Genomic DNA, 15,923 nt, shown 5'->3' on the forward strand with positions numbered 1-15,923 from the left:
GTGTTGCGCTTGATATCTAACTGAAAAAAGTTATGTGGAAAAAATCCAGTCTAACTTTAGATCAAATCATATTACAGAAACAGCGCAAGAGTATGAGATGATCTGAGACAAAGTTTTGACACAAAAGTGCATCTGTACTGATCCTTAGTGCTACTTTTGACACAGCTGAAGAAAGTGCCTTTAAAAGGGATTTGAATGCTGACTAAACTGTTTGCATTCATATAACACTGAAATATCTGACCAAGTGTCAAAGTTTTTTGGGGGGATTAAGTATCATAAAGAAATAAAGCCCACTCATTACATAGAACAACCAAAACTCGGATGTAAATCTCAGATACACACACAGTGTGTACACAGTGCTCTGTGATACAATCTATACTCCTGCCAAGTACCAGGTCGCTTAACTTGTCAGACAGGTGTGTGACTCAGACCAAGTATTCCAGGAAGTTGACTGGTGTCCTTACTCACATGTTGGACTATTGGTCTATGTATCTGGAGACATACAGCAAAATGATTGTTTCCTGAGAAGAGGCCTTTTTGGAAGCCAGAAGACAATGAAAGGTAAACAAATACAATTAACATTTTAAAACTTACGTAGGTGGTTATTTCCACCCGTATAATCCTTTTAAGCAAACTGCAGAGAAGTATGCACTAGTCCTTACTCATGTAAAAGAAAATTAAACACTAAACCATTTTCACCTTGAACCCATTTTACAGCAGTGAAAATATTTGGGATCTTACTAATAGTAAAGAGGAATAAATAGAACATAGTGATTTTTATATTTTCTTTATAAATACTACAAATGTAGTAATTTCTTTTTTCAGAGGGAAAAGCTCCCTGGATGTTGTAACAAGCAGGTGATGATTTTCTTGGTTAGAATGCTGAAGTGATCAAATGACTATTAAATATATTATCATATATAATTATATATTAAAGGGAAACATTAGTGTCATGTGTTAGCCTTTAAAGAAGTCTGGAAAAAACAAACATGTAGCTGAGGCAAGTGAAACAAAGACTTGCTTAAAAAAGTAAAGTTGACTAGTAATTCATATATTGCTTTTCAAAGTTAATTCCACTCTCCAACTCAATTCATATGAGTCTGTAAATATATTTTCAGTGACTGGAAAAAGGAGAACTTTAACTTTCTGCTTTGTTGATTTAACTAGGTTTAGTGGATGTTTAACAACAATGCAACTCACTCCTGAGACAACTGCCAGACAGGCTTTGAAATAGGATTAGTAGCAGGCTTTGCTGTAGAAAACTAGAAAACACTTTGTGATTTATTAAACAGACAAGAAATTAAAATAGGATAAACACAAAATTAGAGGGGACAATAAGTAGGGTTAGGGTAAAAAGTGCAAACTATACAGGTATCTTTAAAGATTAAAGACATTTCAACCATAACCTAACGGTATGGTAAGCTGTTTTCTTTGTTTTAAATGAAGACACTCTTACAAATGATTGTAGATTAATAAAAGCCACATACTTGTAGAAAGCAAAGAGCATCTTAAGAAGCTTCAGAACCTACAGGTGGAAATAATATATTAAAAAAATAATGTATTATTGTAATATTGTTGTTGTTTGTACTTTTATTATAACCACTGATGGTTGAGGTTGAGGAAGTGTCGTTGTATGTCAAACGATGGCGCAAATTATCTGCCCGTTTCTGACGTTAGCATCCTGCTCTTACTTTTGTTTTTATTTATAGTGAGTATGATGTTTGTTACATGCTTACACAGTAGTCTTATAATGACTGATTTATCTTTCTTTATTTATCTTATAATGGCTGATTTAATGATCCAGTATAAAATATGTGTTTACCTTTGGGGCTACATTACAGCTTGTGTTGAAAAGAAAATGAAATGAAGCAGATAGCCTAATTACCTAAAGTTAAGTTTACCATTAGGCTACTTTTGCAATGCAGCAAAATAAAAGTTTTGAATGAAAATGTGTGTGACAAGTGTACGTACAAGTACAAGTAAAGTAGCTCAGGAAAATGTCCGGCCCCAGGGCCCTACCTTATTGAAAATGTGACCCCCTAAACCATATAGTTAATTGATTTTATGTTAAGATACATTTTTAAACTGACTGATCCAGTATAAAACATGTTTTGGTGTCATTTCCAACATTTATACCTTTTTTTTTTTTTTGACATTTAACACAGCTTCCAGACAAATGCACCACATTACTTTAAAGTGTCAGATTTCTCTTCTACTTGTGAAGGAAATTAAAAGAATTGGAGTGATGCAAGTGGACTGTTTGGCAGTCTTAAGGTAGAGTCGATTAATTAAAGACAGAGAAAAGTCAGTAACAGTGGTCTAACAGGGAAGTTATGAAGGCTTATATGACTTTCTCAGTAATGTAAAAGGAAGTATGATTGAACCACTTTTGTACTAGTCAAAACAGAATCCTACACTCTTGCAAACCACACATGGCTAGATAAGGACAAGGAAGATAAGACTGATGAAGTAGTAATCAACTGTTTTGACTATTAGAGTATAGGAGCAGTGATTTATATCTAATTTTTTGCTGACATTGATCTGCAGCTCATCAGCCAGTCATCAAGAACTGATAGTCTGCTAAGATTATTAGAATTAAAAGTGTGTTGAAGTCTGGGAGGTAAATCTTGTCTTGACACCAGAGATCTGGAATCCGGAAAAATACTAGAATTTGTGTTGACACTAGAAATGTAATGGGTGCAATATTTCCTAAATTTCCACCAAGTTGTCCTATTCCCCTGAACATAACCATACCTTAAGCACACCTCTGTTGCTATGAGCACATAAAAAGAAAAAGTAGCATGGGAAATATTAACATTTTGTTGATATTTTCAGCATTCATATTCAGTGGAAAATGAAAATAATTCTTAAGAGAAAAGGCAGAATAATCACGCAGAGAGAGATTCTTTCTCTTCTAAGGTATGCCACTGCATGATTGGGCTCCAGCGCTTAAATTATTCCAACATTTTCTTTTTCATTTGAAAAAGTGTATTGCTCCGGACAGTATGTTATTGTCTGACTGTTGGGGCTTGTTAGCTGTTATTGAAATAGTCTAAATAATCCTTATTGACAGATATCTGAAGTTAAATCTACGCCCCAGGCAATTGGATTTAAACTTCTGTGTGATACTGTGTGAGCTGCAAGGGACAGGTGCACGCAGGTGAATTGAATCCAGTTTACTGGAACAATAATTAACCTTAAGAGTCAACAATCAGCCAAACTGAAAACATTGCATCCTTTCAAACCAGATGATGCTATACTGTATAGGCTGTGTAGGCTAGATGTACTTCTCAACTTGAACTGCCCCAGACCTGCCACGCAATCATGCATATATCGTTACAAAGCGTTACCCAGAAGCCCCGCTAGTGCATTGTGTTCAAATCCTATACAGGAGAGTGAGATAGCAAGCTTATTTTAATTCTAGGTTGTGGCCTTACCTAAAAATTAAAAATGTCTGTCTTCAATTATTTATCATCCTTACTGCATTCTTAAAACATCATATTCATCTCTTGTTAATACATTTCACACAGTTTATAGAGCTGATTTCATCATACTGTAAATAAAACACTACGGTATCTGCTGGCAGAGGCTCACTTCCTGTGAGTCTTCGGATGCAAATATCCAATCCTTTCCAGTACATTTAAAAAGCATGATCACCATCTACACTTGATTGATTTAGCAATGCATATTAGAAATTATGCTCAAGGAATACACTTTTGTTATACATGACTGTCTAGATATACTTCCTGTCAGCGTAAAGAGTAAGAAAAGGGTCAGAGCAATAGGAAAAAAAATACATTTCTAATTTCGTTCCTGAAGCATACTCTCACAAAACGTCATGAGTACAAAACATTATTATAATGGTGATTTAGCAGTGCGTGCTAGCAACTGCACAGCAACATAAGTTTATAAGGTGACTTTAGCAATATATTTATATATTACTTCAAGCGATATTATCTTATGAGATGATACCTTAAAGGGTAAAATAAAGAAATAAAATGAAGAATAATCATAACATGATTTCTACATTTCCCTACCAATTCTACTGCTTAGACAACCAGGACTTACCTGAGAATCATCATAATTTTAGATTTCTTCAGTATCAAAGTAGTCCTGTGATAGTTGTCTGCACATCTATTTTTACATTGCAAACAGAAACTGCTAATAGCTATTTCAACATATCTTTAATGGCACCAATTTTCCCCAATGTAAAGAAATATTGTTCAAATGGCCAGCACTTGGACAATTCTACCCTGTTTAGGAGAGGTATTCTCTTTATTAAGTATAGGCTAAAAAGAAAAGTTGTAGCCCACAGCAATACTCATTGAATCCATAGCAACGTGATTCCTGTTTGAATGAACCTTCACTGAAGTTATGTAAATGGGATGGTAGCATGCCCTTAAACTTGATTAACAACAAGTTTTCTTTTCTATCATGAGGAAGTTACTGAAGCATTTTGAACATACCTTGTTTATCAGCACAACCTCACGTAACACAACTTTAAAGTATCTATATCATCAGCCATTCATTTAAGCAAGGGCGTCACTTTGTGTTGAAAAGCGGTGGGGACATAAGGGCTCAGATTAGAGGCGTAATGATACACTTGGGTCATGAGACGTGACAATGTACGAGAACAAGACAAGAAGATTTTTAGCACTATTTAGATTAAATATTTGATGCTGAAATAATTTCCTGCATTCTGGAGACATTTTCTGCACCAATTTATGGATAAATGTCTTTATTTATATGAAGGGAAACACAAAATTCTGTTGGCAGGCGACAATTCAAAATATAAAAATATAATGGAATACAATGCAGTAATCAGTAGCTTTTTTTGGTTGCTTAAGTTAATTTCTTGGTCAATGCGCACGTGTTTCTTCTAGATTTAAATTGCAATGCATTTTTTCTTATCGTGTAAATAAAAATTCTCAAAGCAATTTCATTTGTTATTTAACATTTCTTGTTGCAAGCTATTTTTTTAAGAACATTTTTAACAAATGCTTTCAAAAAGTGACAAAATCAGCCAATTCAAAAAGTGGTGAGGACGTGTCCCCAGCGTCCCCAGTGTAAAGGACACCTATGAATTTAAGTAATACATAGGCCTATTTATTTCTTCTAACTGATTTACTAATGAGAAATCATTGTGTTGCTTGCATTCTGTCTTTAGTCAGGATGGCTTTACCAAAGGCAGTAGGATACTTAGTTGTTCTTGTGGTTATATGCTACAGTCTGGAGGATCAGGGCTACACACAGTCTCTGGATTTATCCTTTGAGGTAAGATCACAAAATAATAATAATGGCACTCATTGTTGTAATGTTACACCATGAGATACTGCAGCTGGTATGATTTGGCTACATTGCTAAACATATGTAATATATTATAGAAGTATGACTGCTCACTGTAAAGTTTAATGTATATTTAGTATTTAGTTACAGTTATTGTTTTATGTAGACAAACTGTATGTTGCTCTAATGAGATGTAAATTGATTTTTTCCAGGAATTGATGAGTACAAACGCACCACACATTCATGCCAGAGAAAAAAGAGCGAGTGAGTCACAAATTAATATCAATAGATAGGATGAGCTTTATCAGTGATACTGAAACTACTACTACTTGTCTGTATGCTCAGTAGAACAAAAAATATTGAGTATTGACTATTGAATTTGTCCTTTTCTTGTCAGTGAGGTATGGACTGTCACTTCACCAAGTCTACAGTATCTGATTGTGTCTGTTTCTTGTCTTCACAGCTACCTTAAATTCCTCTGATTATGTCCTCCAAGTTGTTCTAAACATCTCTGACCTGGAGCACCTCCGAACGCTTTTAAACACGTTCAGTCCTGTGCTCATCAACAACACTGTTGAAATTAACAGCATTGCCGCAACAACAGGTACAACTAAATCCACTCATGTGTTGCCATTGTTTGCCAAAAATAAATATCTTTTAACTTTACCAGTAAACATGTCATAAATCATTGATGTTGTGATGTTCTTCTTCACAAAGTGTGTTCACCAAATACGACTGGATACCAGTGCAGATGTGAGCCGAGTTTTGCTTGGTCATATAACAGCTGCATTGACTATGGAGCCTGTGATGCGATCGTCGATGACACATGTGGATGCATTAATGGGCTTCCAGCTGACGGCCAGTACTGCCAGCTAAACACCAGTCTACCAGGTACTGTAGGCCCAGCACAACCAAAAGAGATGTAGATACATAATGCCATTGGACTCTGACGTGTATCACCTGGGAAAAAACCTACATGTTGATTCTGTGTTCATATTTCATCATTACTGAATACATCAGTGGTGGGTACATTTACTCAAGCACTGTACTTGAGTATAAATTTGAAGTGAAGTATTATGGTACTTCTTCCACCATTATTATTATTATTATTATTATTATTATTATTATTATTATTATTATAAATATTTGTAATATTTTTACACTGTAGTTTTCTTTTTTACTTTTCCACCATTGGTATTTCATTCATTGTTTATTATCGTGCTTCATTATCAATACTGTATTTTGTTTATTGTATGTTTATTATACGTGTATTAGAGGTATATATTCTGGATACCGTTGAAAAACTGGGGATGGATATTTACATTCTTCATCAATTGCCTTGGCATTTCTGTGTGGAGTTTGCATGTTCTCCCCGTGTCCGCATGGGTTCTCTCTGGGTGCTCCGGCTTCCTCCCACCATCCACAGACACGCAGGCTAGGTTAATTGGTGTCTCCAATGTGGATGTGAGTGGTTGTCTGTCTATGTGTGGCCCTGCGATGGACTGGCATCCTGTCCAGGGTGTACCCTGCCTTTCGCCCGATGTCAGCTGGGATTGACTCCAGCCCCCGCGACCCTGTACGCAGGATAAGCGGTTGACGGTGGATGGATGGATGGATGGATTTTGGATTTTAGGACAATTACCTATTACGGCCAGTAGATGGTGCATTTTATTGATTAAATTCCCAACCTAAAAGCTCTGTTTGTGGCTGTTCTACCATATTGGGTAAATGTGTTATAGTTTTTAATTCCTTTTGTTTTAATGAGAAGTTATTATAAGTGTTGGACGGTAGATTTTACTTTCCTGAACACAAAACAAGGAACTATCTGCTTCCTCATATTCTTCTGCATGGCCTTAATTAACGCTAGAGTGAGGGACTTTTACATATAAATGAATGTGCATTACATGCAAGCCCTTGCCAAACACATGCAGACTTTAATCAGATAGTTAGTTTCAGTAAAAGAACCTGTCACATGCAGATAAAGTCTCTACCAGGTTTTCTAGTAAAGTGATAGAGTTTTGATTGAAAAGATTACACCTGTTTGGCTTCATTCCACCCCTTGGTTTAAAAAAATGTTTTACTTTCCATGGCTAAAGTAATTGTAAAGGAGCCTGCACTCCAGCACCCAGAGACCTGAATAACTTTTACGGCAGGTTTGGAACCATGAACTGCTTAAATGTGGCCCATATCAGACTCCAGTGTGAATTGTTTTTACGGCCTGAAAGTGACCCGCATGCGCAGACAAAAAACACAACATCACACACAGCAGCACGCTGTGGTAGAGGTTAGCTCCAGTTAGCTCATACTTGCTAACTCTCCCAATTTTCACAGGAGACTCGAAGTGTTCACAACTTTCTGTACTTTCTGTAAACTTCTGTACTTTATTACGGTTTCTGGTGCCGGATAACGAATCTAACCAGGGATGTATTGTGACTGAAATTCAGCCTATGACTTTAAGACAGAGAGGGTTTTTATGCGCTCGCATGTGGGGGCGCGGAGAAAGATATTTTGCAGTTATTTTAATATATTGTGTTGTACTTGTGTACAATCAATTTCATTATGATGAAGACCTTCAGGAAACTTTTTATAACACCGGTTTGGCCCAGTCTGCACACTGAATTTTCCTGCCTTTTTAACACTGTTGTGGTTACAAACTTGTCGCAGCTGATTAAGTAACACCTGAGATACGCCCACCAAACGGGAGAAAACATACCTCGAAGCCCCTTGCAGAACGTTGCGCAACGTTGCAAGGAAACATGTCATTCAATCCGAAAATGTTGCAAACCGGTGCAAAAGAGTTTTGTTTGAGGCACCACCGTTTCCGTTGAAAAAAATGTTTTTCTACGTTTTGTCGATGCTGAACTCGCCCACAGACAGCGTTCACTGCAGCTGACCGACCAGCGTTGTCACGGATAATTTAAAGTTGAACATAAGAAACTGAAAAATAAAAACTCTTGAACACTGGCCAGTTCAGCCTGAAATGGAGCGGCCGTTTGTGATTGTTCCCAAAATTCCCCACGGCCAATCCAACCCTGCACATAACTCAGAAGAGAGCTTGCGGTCCGTTGGATTTCAGGTGTAAGGCTGCGTTCCAGGCAACTCGGAACTTGTAAATGTCCAACTTCCAACTACAAAAAGTACTATGGAACGACACTTGAAGTCGGATTTATTACTTAAAAAAAATATGTACCCCGACTTCACGAGTAGCAGCCGAATGACTACACACAACAATGTGTTTTTTTAAGTGACCGGTTGAAGAGCTTAAAAATAAAAATCTAAAATATTCATAACAAAATAGAATTACTATTTGGGATAAAAGACCTTCTGAGCCGTTCAGTAGAACACCGGGGCATCTTCAGTCGGCCACTGAAGGAACTACTAAGTGGACTACTCACTGTGGAGTGGATGGTCTACAAGATCCATGATATTCTTCAGTTTGGCACTTGTTCTCATACATAAGATGATCTCCAGTGACTCAGGGGCAAGGCCAATCACAGAGCCAGCCTTTTTAATCAACTTATTGATCCTTTTTTTATCGTCTACAGGAATGCTGCCTTCCCAGCAAAGCACAGCATAAAAAAGAACACTAGCTATAGTGCCTTGATTAAAAGTATAAAGCAGTTCACCATTGGAGGGAACTCTAACTGCGTCGGTGACGACACTATGGGAACGCCTCTGGGCGTGGCAGGGCTGAACATGAATGAAACTACTCCAATCCTATTGGTGTTGCTAGAACAGTAGCGTGTGACGGCGTAACTGGAGGCGTATATAAGCACGCCGGCACACAGGACTGGATGAGCGCTTTTTGCAGCGCTGTGCGCCACCTCCGCGCAGGTCTCTGCCTTTTTTTCCGGACTTGCATGATTGTGCAAGTCCTGGGGCAAGCCCTTCTCAGCTCGTCTGACTACTCCCCCACTCCGGGTCTATAGCGATGTAGCGGGAGTCAAGGGTTTTGGCTATGGGATGATGCCCCGGGTTGAGGATGCTTTGGCTAGCTATCTTTCGCCCGGTCATGCATCATCCCTCAAGGAGCCGGCGCTACCTACCAAGCCATGTCGTATGACATCTGCTTTGGTGGGCAAAGCTTACATGGCGGCGGGCCGGGCTGGTGCAAGCCTGCACACAATGGCGGTTTTGCAGGCATACCAGGCCGACCTGCTGAAGGACATAGACTCGGGAGCAGGCCCCTCTGAGGAGGGTATTGCTGAGCTCCGCCGAGCTACGGACTTGTCACTTAGAGTCACGAAGGAGACGGCCCGCGCTATTGGCCGCTCCATTTCAGCACTGGTAGCCACGGAACGGCACCTATGGCTCAACCTGTCAGGCATCCAGGAGAAGGAGAAGACCGCTCAGGACGCGCTAGCCTCCAGCAAGCACGCGCCATGCTGCCTGCCCCGAGGGGCCATAGTCGGCAGGCGCTTTGGCTCACATACCATGGATTGTCGGCAGGATCTCCCTGGCGGACCTCCACTTCAGGGTGCCGCACCGTAGTAGATGGCTACAGGCTGCAGTTCCGGGCCCGCTCACCCGTTTTCAATGGGGTGGTCTGGACTGCGGTGCACTCAAGGCGGAGCCAGGTGTTGGAACGAGAAGTTTTCTCTCTACTGAACCAGGGGCCATAGAACGCATACCCTAGCCAGTCAGGGAGTCTGGGTTCTACAGGCGGTACTTCATAGTTCCCAAGAAGGACGGAGGATCACGTCCGATTTTAGATCTACGGTTCCTGAACAAATCTCTGAGGAGATTCAGGTTCAAGATGCTCACCATCCCCGCCATCGTCAGTCAGATCCGATCCGAGGATTGGTTTGTCACGATAGATCTACAAGACGCATATTTCCACATCTCCATCCGTCCCTCTCACAGGAAGTTCCTGAGGTTCTCCTACGGGGGCGTGGCATACCAGTATCATGTTCTTCCGTTCGGCCTCGCACGTTCACCAAGTGTATGGATGCAGCTCTGGCCCCGGTGAGGCTCCTGGGCATCCGCATACTGAACTACATCGACAACTGGCTCGGCACAGTGATTCGCCATCGAGATGTCATCCTCGCCCACCTTCGGCGTTTGGGGCTGCGGCTCAACATGAAGAAGAGCGTGCTGACACCCGCCCAACAGACTACGTTCCTAGGGGTGGTGTGGAACTCGATGACGATGCGGGCCCACCTGTCGCCTGCACGCGTCGGGTCCATTGTGTCCTCAGTAACCAGAATAAAGCTAGGCCGCTCCATCACTGTGAAACACTTTCAGAGAGTGTTGGGTCTTATGGCAGCAGCGTCCAGCGTAATCCCGTCTGGCCTGCTGCACATGAGAGCCCTGCAGTGGTGGTTAAAATCCAAGGGATTCTCCCCGAGGGGAAATCCGTTCCGTACGGATTATGAGCAGGTGCTTTCTTTCCCTGTCAGTATGGAAGAAACTTGGTTCCTGTCCCAAGGGCCCGTGTTGGGAGCGTCATGTCGCCGGACAATTATTTCGACAGATGCCTCACTCACGGGATGGGGCGCGGTCATGGACGGCCGCTTCGCGAGAGGCTCCTGGGAGGAGCATCATTTCTCTTGGCAAATAAATTGCCTGGAAATGTTGGCGGTTTTCAGAGCTCTGATGAGTTTTCTGCCCGCTCTCCGCAGTCGCCACATCCTTGTCAGGACCGACAACACGGCAGTGGTGGCCTATTTGAATCACCAGGGGGGTCTGCGCTCGCTGCTGCGCTCGCTCCCATTATGCAAGCTGGCGCATCGGATCCTCCTGTGGTCCCAGCAGAGACTGCTGTCCCTCAGAGCGATGTACATCCCTGGGACCCAGAATCAGGGAGCAGACCTGCTGTCGAGACAGGGGCTGAGGCCCGGGGAATGGAGACTCCACCCCGAGGTGGTGGAGTTATTATGCGAAGAGTCGGCACCATAGATGTGGACTTGTTTGCGTCTCAAGAGACGACGCACTGTCCTCTGTGGTTCTCCCTCTCGCCCCCAGCCCCGCTAGGGCTGGATGCCATGGTACAGACGAGGCCGAGGCTGCGGCTGTATGCTTTTCCCCCAGTCGCTCTGCTTCCGGGGTTTCTGGAGCGGGTCCGTCAGGACGGTGTCAGCCTACTGTTAGTAGCCCCGTTTTGGCCGGCCTGAGTGTGGTTCTCTGACTTAATTTTGCTCCTAGAGGGCCCGCCATGGCAGGTCCCTCTGAGGAAGGACCTGCCGTGGCGGCGTTCCACACCCTTCTGAGGGATGGGCCTCTGGGGAGGCTTCCACTGGTCGTGCGCTTCCTCCGTGGAGCCCGGAGGATGAGACCCGTGACTCGTTCCAGGCTTCCCAATTGGGACCTGGCGGTGGTTCTCGAAGCGCTGGCTGAGCCCCCCTTCGAACCCCTGGAGTCGGCTGAGGCCAAGCACCTGACCCTTAAGATGGCCTTTCTCCTCGCTATCACCTCTCTGAGGAGGTTGGGGGATCTCCAGGCACTTTCGGTGTCTGCCTGGAGTTTGCCCCGGGGAGGGTCAGAGCCATCCTGCACCCCTGTCCGGGCTATGTCCCTAAGGTCCCATCCAGGTTGGCAGGGTCCACAGTGCTGCAGGCATTTCATCCCCCACCTCATGTGACTTCATCTGCTCTGCCCTGTCAGAGCACTGAGTATTTACACTCTGAAGTCTTCCCGGTGGAGGAAAGCAGACCAGTTGCTGGTGTGTTTCGGGTCCCCCAAGGCTGGGCTCCTCGCTTCCAAACACACGATCAGCAACTGGATTGTTCAGACTATTTCCCTGGCCTATCAGGTGTGCGGGTTACCTTCACCTATGGCCGTAAGGGCGCACTCTACTCGGGGCAGGGGCGTCGCTCCGGGATTTGTGTGATGCGGCTGGCTGGGCCACCCCTCACACCTTCATCCAGTTCTACAGTCTGGACCTTCCTTCTGCACCGTGCGCTCTCCTCCTAGTCGTGCCGTCAGGTTCTGCACGCTGGGGGCAGACGGGGTTTCGGCGCGGCCTAAGTGGGTATTCTCGTTCCCATAGTGTCGTCACCGACGCAGTTCGAGTTCCCTCGAAGGGGAACGTCTCGGGTTACGTATGTAACCCTTGTTCCCCGAGAAGGGGAATGAGACACTGCGTCGGTCCGCCACACCTCACACCGCCTGGAGTGCCTTGCTTCATAGAAAAGGGCTAATGTGTCCTGTGTGCCGGCGTGCTTATATACGCCTCCAGTTACGCCGTCACACGCTACTGTTCTAGCAACACCAATAGGATTGGAGTAGTTTCATTCATGTTCAGCCCTGCCACGCCCAGAGGCGTTCCCATAGTGTCGTCACCGACGCAGTGTCTCATTCCCCTTCTCGGGGAACAAGGGTTACATACGTAACCCGAGAAGATTTCTGCTCACATCAGAGGATTTTTCTGTAGGAAAAATAGTCTTCAATATCTGTGTTTTTTCCAGTTTAATTTGCTGTCCAGGCAAACACTGAGATATTTCTTTATTTATTTCTTCTTCTTTTTTTTTCTAAACCTGTCCTGCCCAGCAGCCTGGTATAGAGTATGGTGACCTGGATACCATATTGTGCCAGACAGATTTTACTTTAACAAGAGAGTAATAATATACTCCTTCGTCTGTTTTATTATTTATTTAATTATGTATTGATTTGTCACCAGGCTGGACAGAGGGGCAGACACGGGGATAGGGGGGCACAAACAGGCAGCACAGAGAAAGGACAAGACCTGCAAGAGAAGGGGGATAGAAGGTGGGGACAACAGGGAATAGCAGAGGGAAACACCAATTGCAGAAAGCAACAAAACCTGCAATAGAACAGAGAGGGGGGCTTGGGGAGGAGAAAAACAAAAACAAACAATGAAAATAATAATAATAATAAAAGACAACCAGCCGAACAGCAGCAATAAACAGCTGACATAGTATTTAAACTAAGAGAAAATGAAAACAAGAAACAGTCAAGCACACTAAATAAGCAACACAGCACAGCCACGAGAGCTAGAATAATAACAATTAATTTAAATAAGTAACTGAAAGAAAAGCATCATGAATAATTCTACCAGGGACAACCTAAATTTGTTTGTGTCTATGTGTGAGACTGTGTGTGTCTGTATGTGTGTGTACATGTGTGTGCGCATAAGCCTGTTAAAGAATGTAGTTGTTAGTGAGAGTGAGACGCCACACCTACCCCAGCAACAGGCAGGCAAGAAGCCCAGTAGCCAATAGGGGTGGGAGAAAGAAAAAAAAAAAAAAACATCAAAAAACAAAGACTCCCAGATGCACCGCGATGCAAACGCGGAAGACCCCGACCCAAATGCCAGTTGACAATGTAATGCAGACGGAACGCAAGAAGCATGAGCCACGGAAGAGCAGTGCCTGGACCGACCGCAGCGCACACACAACATAGGTCAGTGCTCCCCACCGCGCGCAGCAAACAACCAAAACGCCCAAATGCCACGCAATCATCAACACCAATGTAAAAGTGACGAGCCCAACGCGCACACTGCACGAGCACGGCAACACCCAATGCCCAGCAGCCGCCAGCGAATCCCGCAGGCGAGGTCGTGCAAACAAGAGAGAGTGAGCGGAATAACACGACAGCTAAAGCTAGTGGAGAGAAACACCAGCAGCAAGTCCCAGCCCGGCAGCAAACACGCCAGGTCACCGTGCAGCTGCCAATAAAAGTCCGCCGTCCCCCCAACCGCCGGAAAAACTAAGGTCACCAGCGCCAGTCGACATCCCCCATGCCCAGCATGCCCCCCGGCCACCGTGCAACATCAGCCAAACCCTGTCTGATTATTGTTTTCAGCTCCTTCTTGAGCAATTTTAATTTTGTCTTTGTCACCACTAAAAAAGGCAGCTTAACATCGCATCAATTTCAACCAGACTCACGTCGCATTTAAAAAGATCCGATCTGTATCGGATTTGGACCACATATGGAAGTGACCCAAATCCAAACTGGAAAAGATCAGTTTCCATGTGACTTGGCCTGTTCAAACTGTCATATATATATATTTATATATATATATAATCAGATTTGGGTCACTTTGGCCTGCAGTCTGAATGTACCTGTCATACGTAAACTCAGGACTCTCTCAGACAAACCTTTCTGCTTCTCCTGAACCGTAGTCTCATTGAACCGATCCTCCTATGCTGTGCTACCTGCTACTTCACCATGCTCTCTCTCGCTAATAGAAATAAGCTACCTAAAATCACTTGTACTTCCTGTAAAATCATTGGTCTTTCCTTCTATGTCTATTTTGTAGACTAAGTATGTCTGTATTCTGCATGCCAATTGATGGTCTATGTACAGTCTGAAAAGAAATTCTCTCCATAGAGTACAATGCAGATTGAATCTGATTCTGAATCTCAGACAGCAACAAATGTGCAACACTGGGATCAATATAATCCATAATGACTTCACTGCACAAAGGTGTTGTGAATATTGTTGTATTTGCTGATGACAGACTCCTGTCATGAACTTTCTCTTGTTTTCTTCCACAGACGTTACATATGACATTGATCTAGTCCTGGAATTGCGTATCCCAGTCTCCAGTGTGCCATCAGATTTCATTGAACTATTCAGGAACACTGTGAGAAGTGTCTCGCTCCCCTACACCATCAATCAGTCTTTAAATGTAACAGGCTTAAATTTCACCACAGGTAAGAACTGTTTCTTATTTTTTTACTTGTATGATTTGTTTGGCTGATTGAATTATCTTTTATCCAATGGTGTATTATTTATAAAGTATGACTTGAATTGTTTTGAATTGTCTTTAAAAGGGTGCTATCCAAACTCCACTGGAGGACTGCAGTGTCACTGTGAGGAGCAGTTTGCTTGGTCATGTGACCAGTGCAACATCTACGGTGCGTGCAGCAATGCCACCAGCCAAACCTGTGGGTGCATAAATGGACTTCCGTCTGATGGAGCGCTCTGTGAACCAATCACAAGTAAGCATTTCTGTTTAGTAGTAGTTCAAATAAAAGTCGTGCTGTGGCCAAAAATAACATTTACTAATGAATATCTACTGTATCTGCCTGACTTTCCTACATGTGTTGACATAAACATGTGCATGTTGATTAGAATAGAAGATATTTTGTTTTCCTAAGCAGATAAACATGCATTAATTTAATCTCCAATATTGCTCCACAGATGTCACACCGTGTCCAACCCCCACTCCTAGTATGTACATTTTTTTTGCCTTTTTGTTGAATGGAGAAAATTTAAAAGGGTCTAAAGTAGTTGAAGACACTTGTTGGAAACTTAAAAAACAGTGTTTTGATCTAAAAGGACTTGACTGCACATAGTGAAAAGTGTTGTGAATATCTTTGTATATGCTGATGACAGACTCCTGTCATGAACTTTGTCCTGTTTTCTTCCACAGACGTTACATATGACATTGATCTAGTCCTGGAATTGCGTATCCCAGTCTCCAGTGTGCCATCATATTTCATTGAACTATTCAGGAACACTGTGAGAAGTGTCTTGCTCCCCTACACCATCAATCAGTCTTTAAAAGTGATAGGTTTAAATTTCACCACAGGTAAGAACTTTTGTTAATTGTTTCCTTGTGTAATCTGTTTGGCTAATTGAATGCTTTTTTATCCAGTGGTGTATGATTTGCATTGAATGGCTTGAACTGTTTTTGAATGTCTTTAAAAGGGTGCTATCCAAACTCCACT

The 15,923-nt window shown here is 42.7% G+C and overlaps 1 protein-coding gene and 1 long non-coding RNA gene across 2 annotated transcripts in view; one reads left to right on the plus strand and one right to left on the minus strand.

The window, feature by feature from the left end:
• The first annotated feature begins 15,032 nt into the window (after window positions 1-15,032).
• LOC123977307 lies at window positions 15,033-15,760 on the plus strand. The gene is made up of 3 exons (XR_006826631.1): window positions 15,033-15,191; window positions 15,394-15,423; window positions 15,626-15,760. It is a non-coding gene; the product is annotated as an uncharacterized LOC123977307 (long non-coding RNA).
• A 147-nt stretch (window positions 15,761-15,907) lies between these two features.
• LOC123978197 (adhesion G protein-coupled receptor F5-like) overlaps window positions 15,908-15,923 on the minus strand; it is a 9,958-nt gene continuing 9,942 nt past the window's right edge. Inside the window, exon 13 of the mRNA XM_046061362.1 lies at window positions 15,908-15,916. Coding sequence (XP_045917318.1) covers window positions 15,908-15,916 — 9 coding nt within the window. The remainder of the gene's footprint in view (window positions 15,917-15,923) is intronic.

The sequence above is a fragment of the Micropterus dolomieu genome, linkage group LG10 (assembly GCF_021292245.1).
Source record: "Micropterus dolomieu isolate WLL.071019.BEF.003 ecotype Adirondacks linkage group LG10, ASM2129224v1, whole genome shotgun sequence".
NCBI classification, from domain to species: Eukaryota; Metazoa; Chordata; class Actinopteri; order Centrarchiformes; family Centrarchidae; genus Micropterus; species Micropterus dolomieu.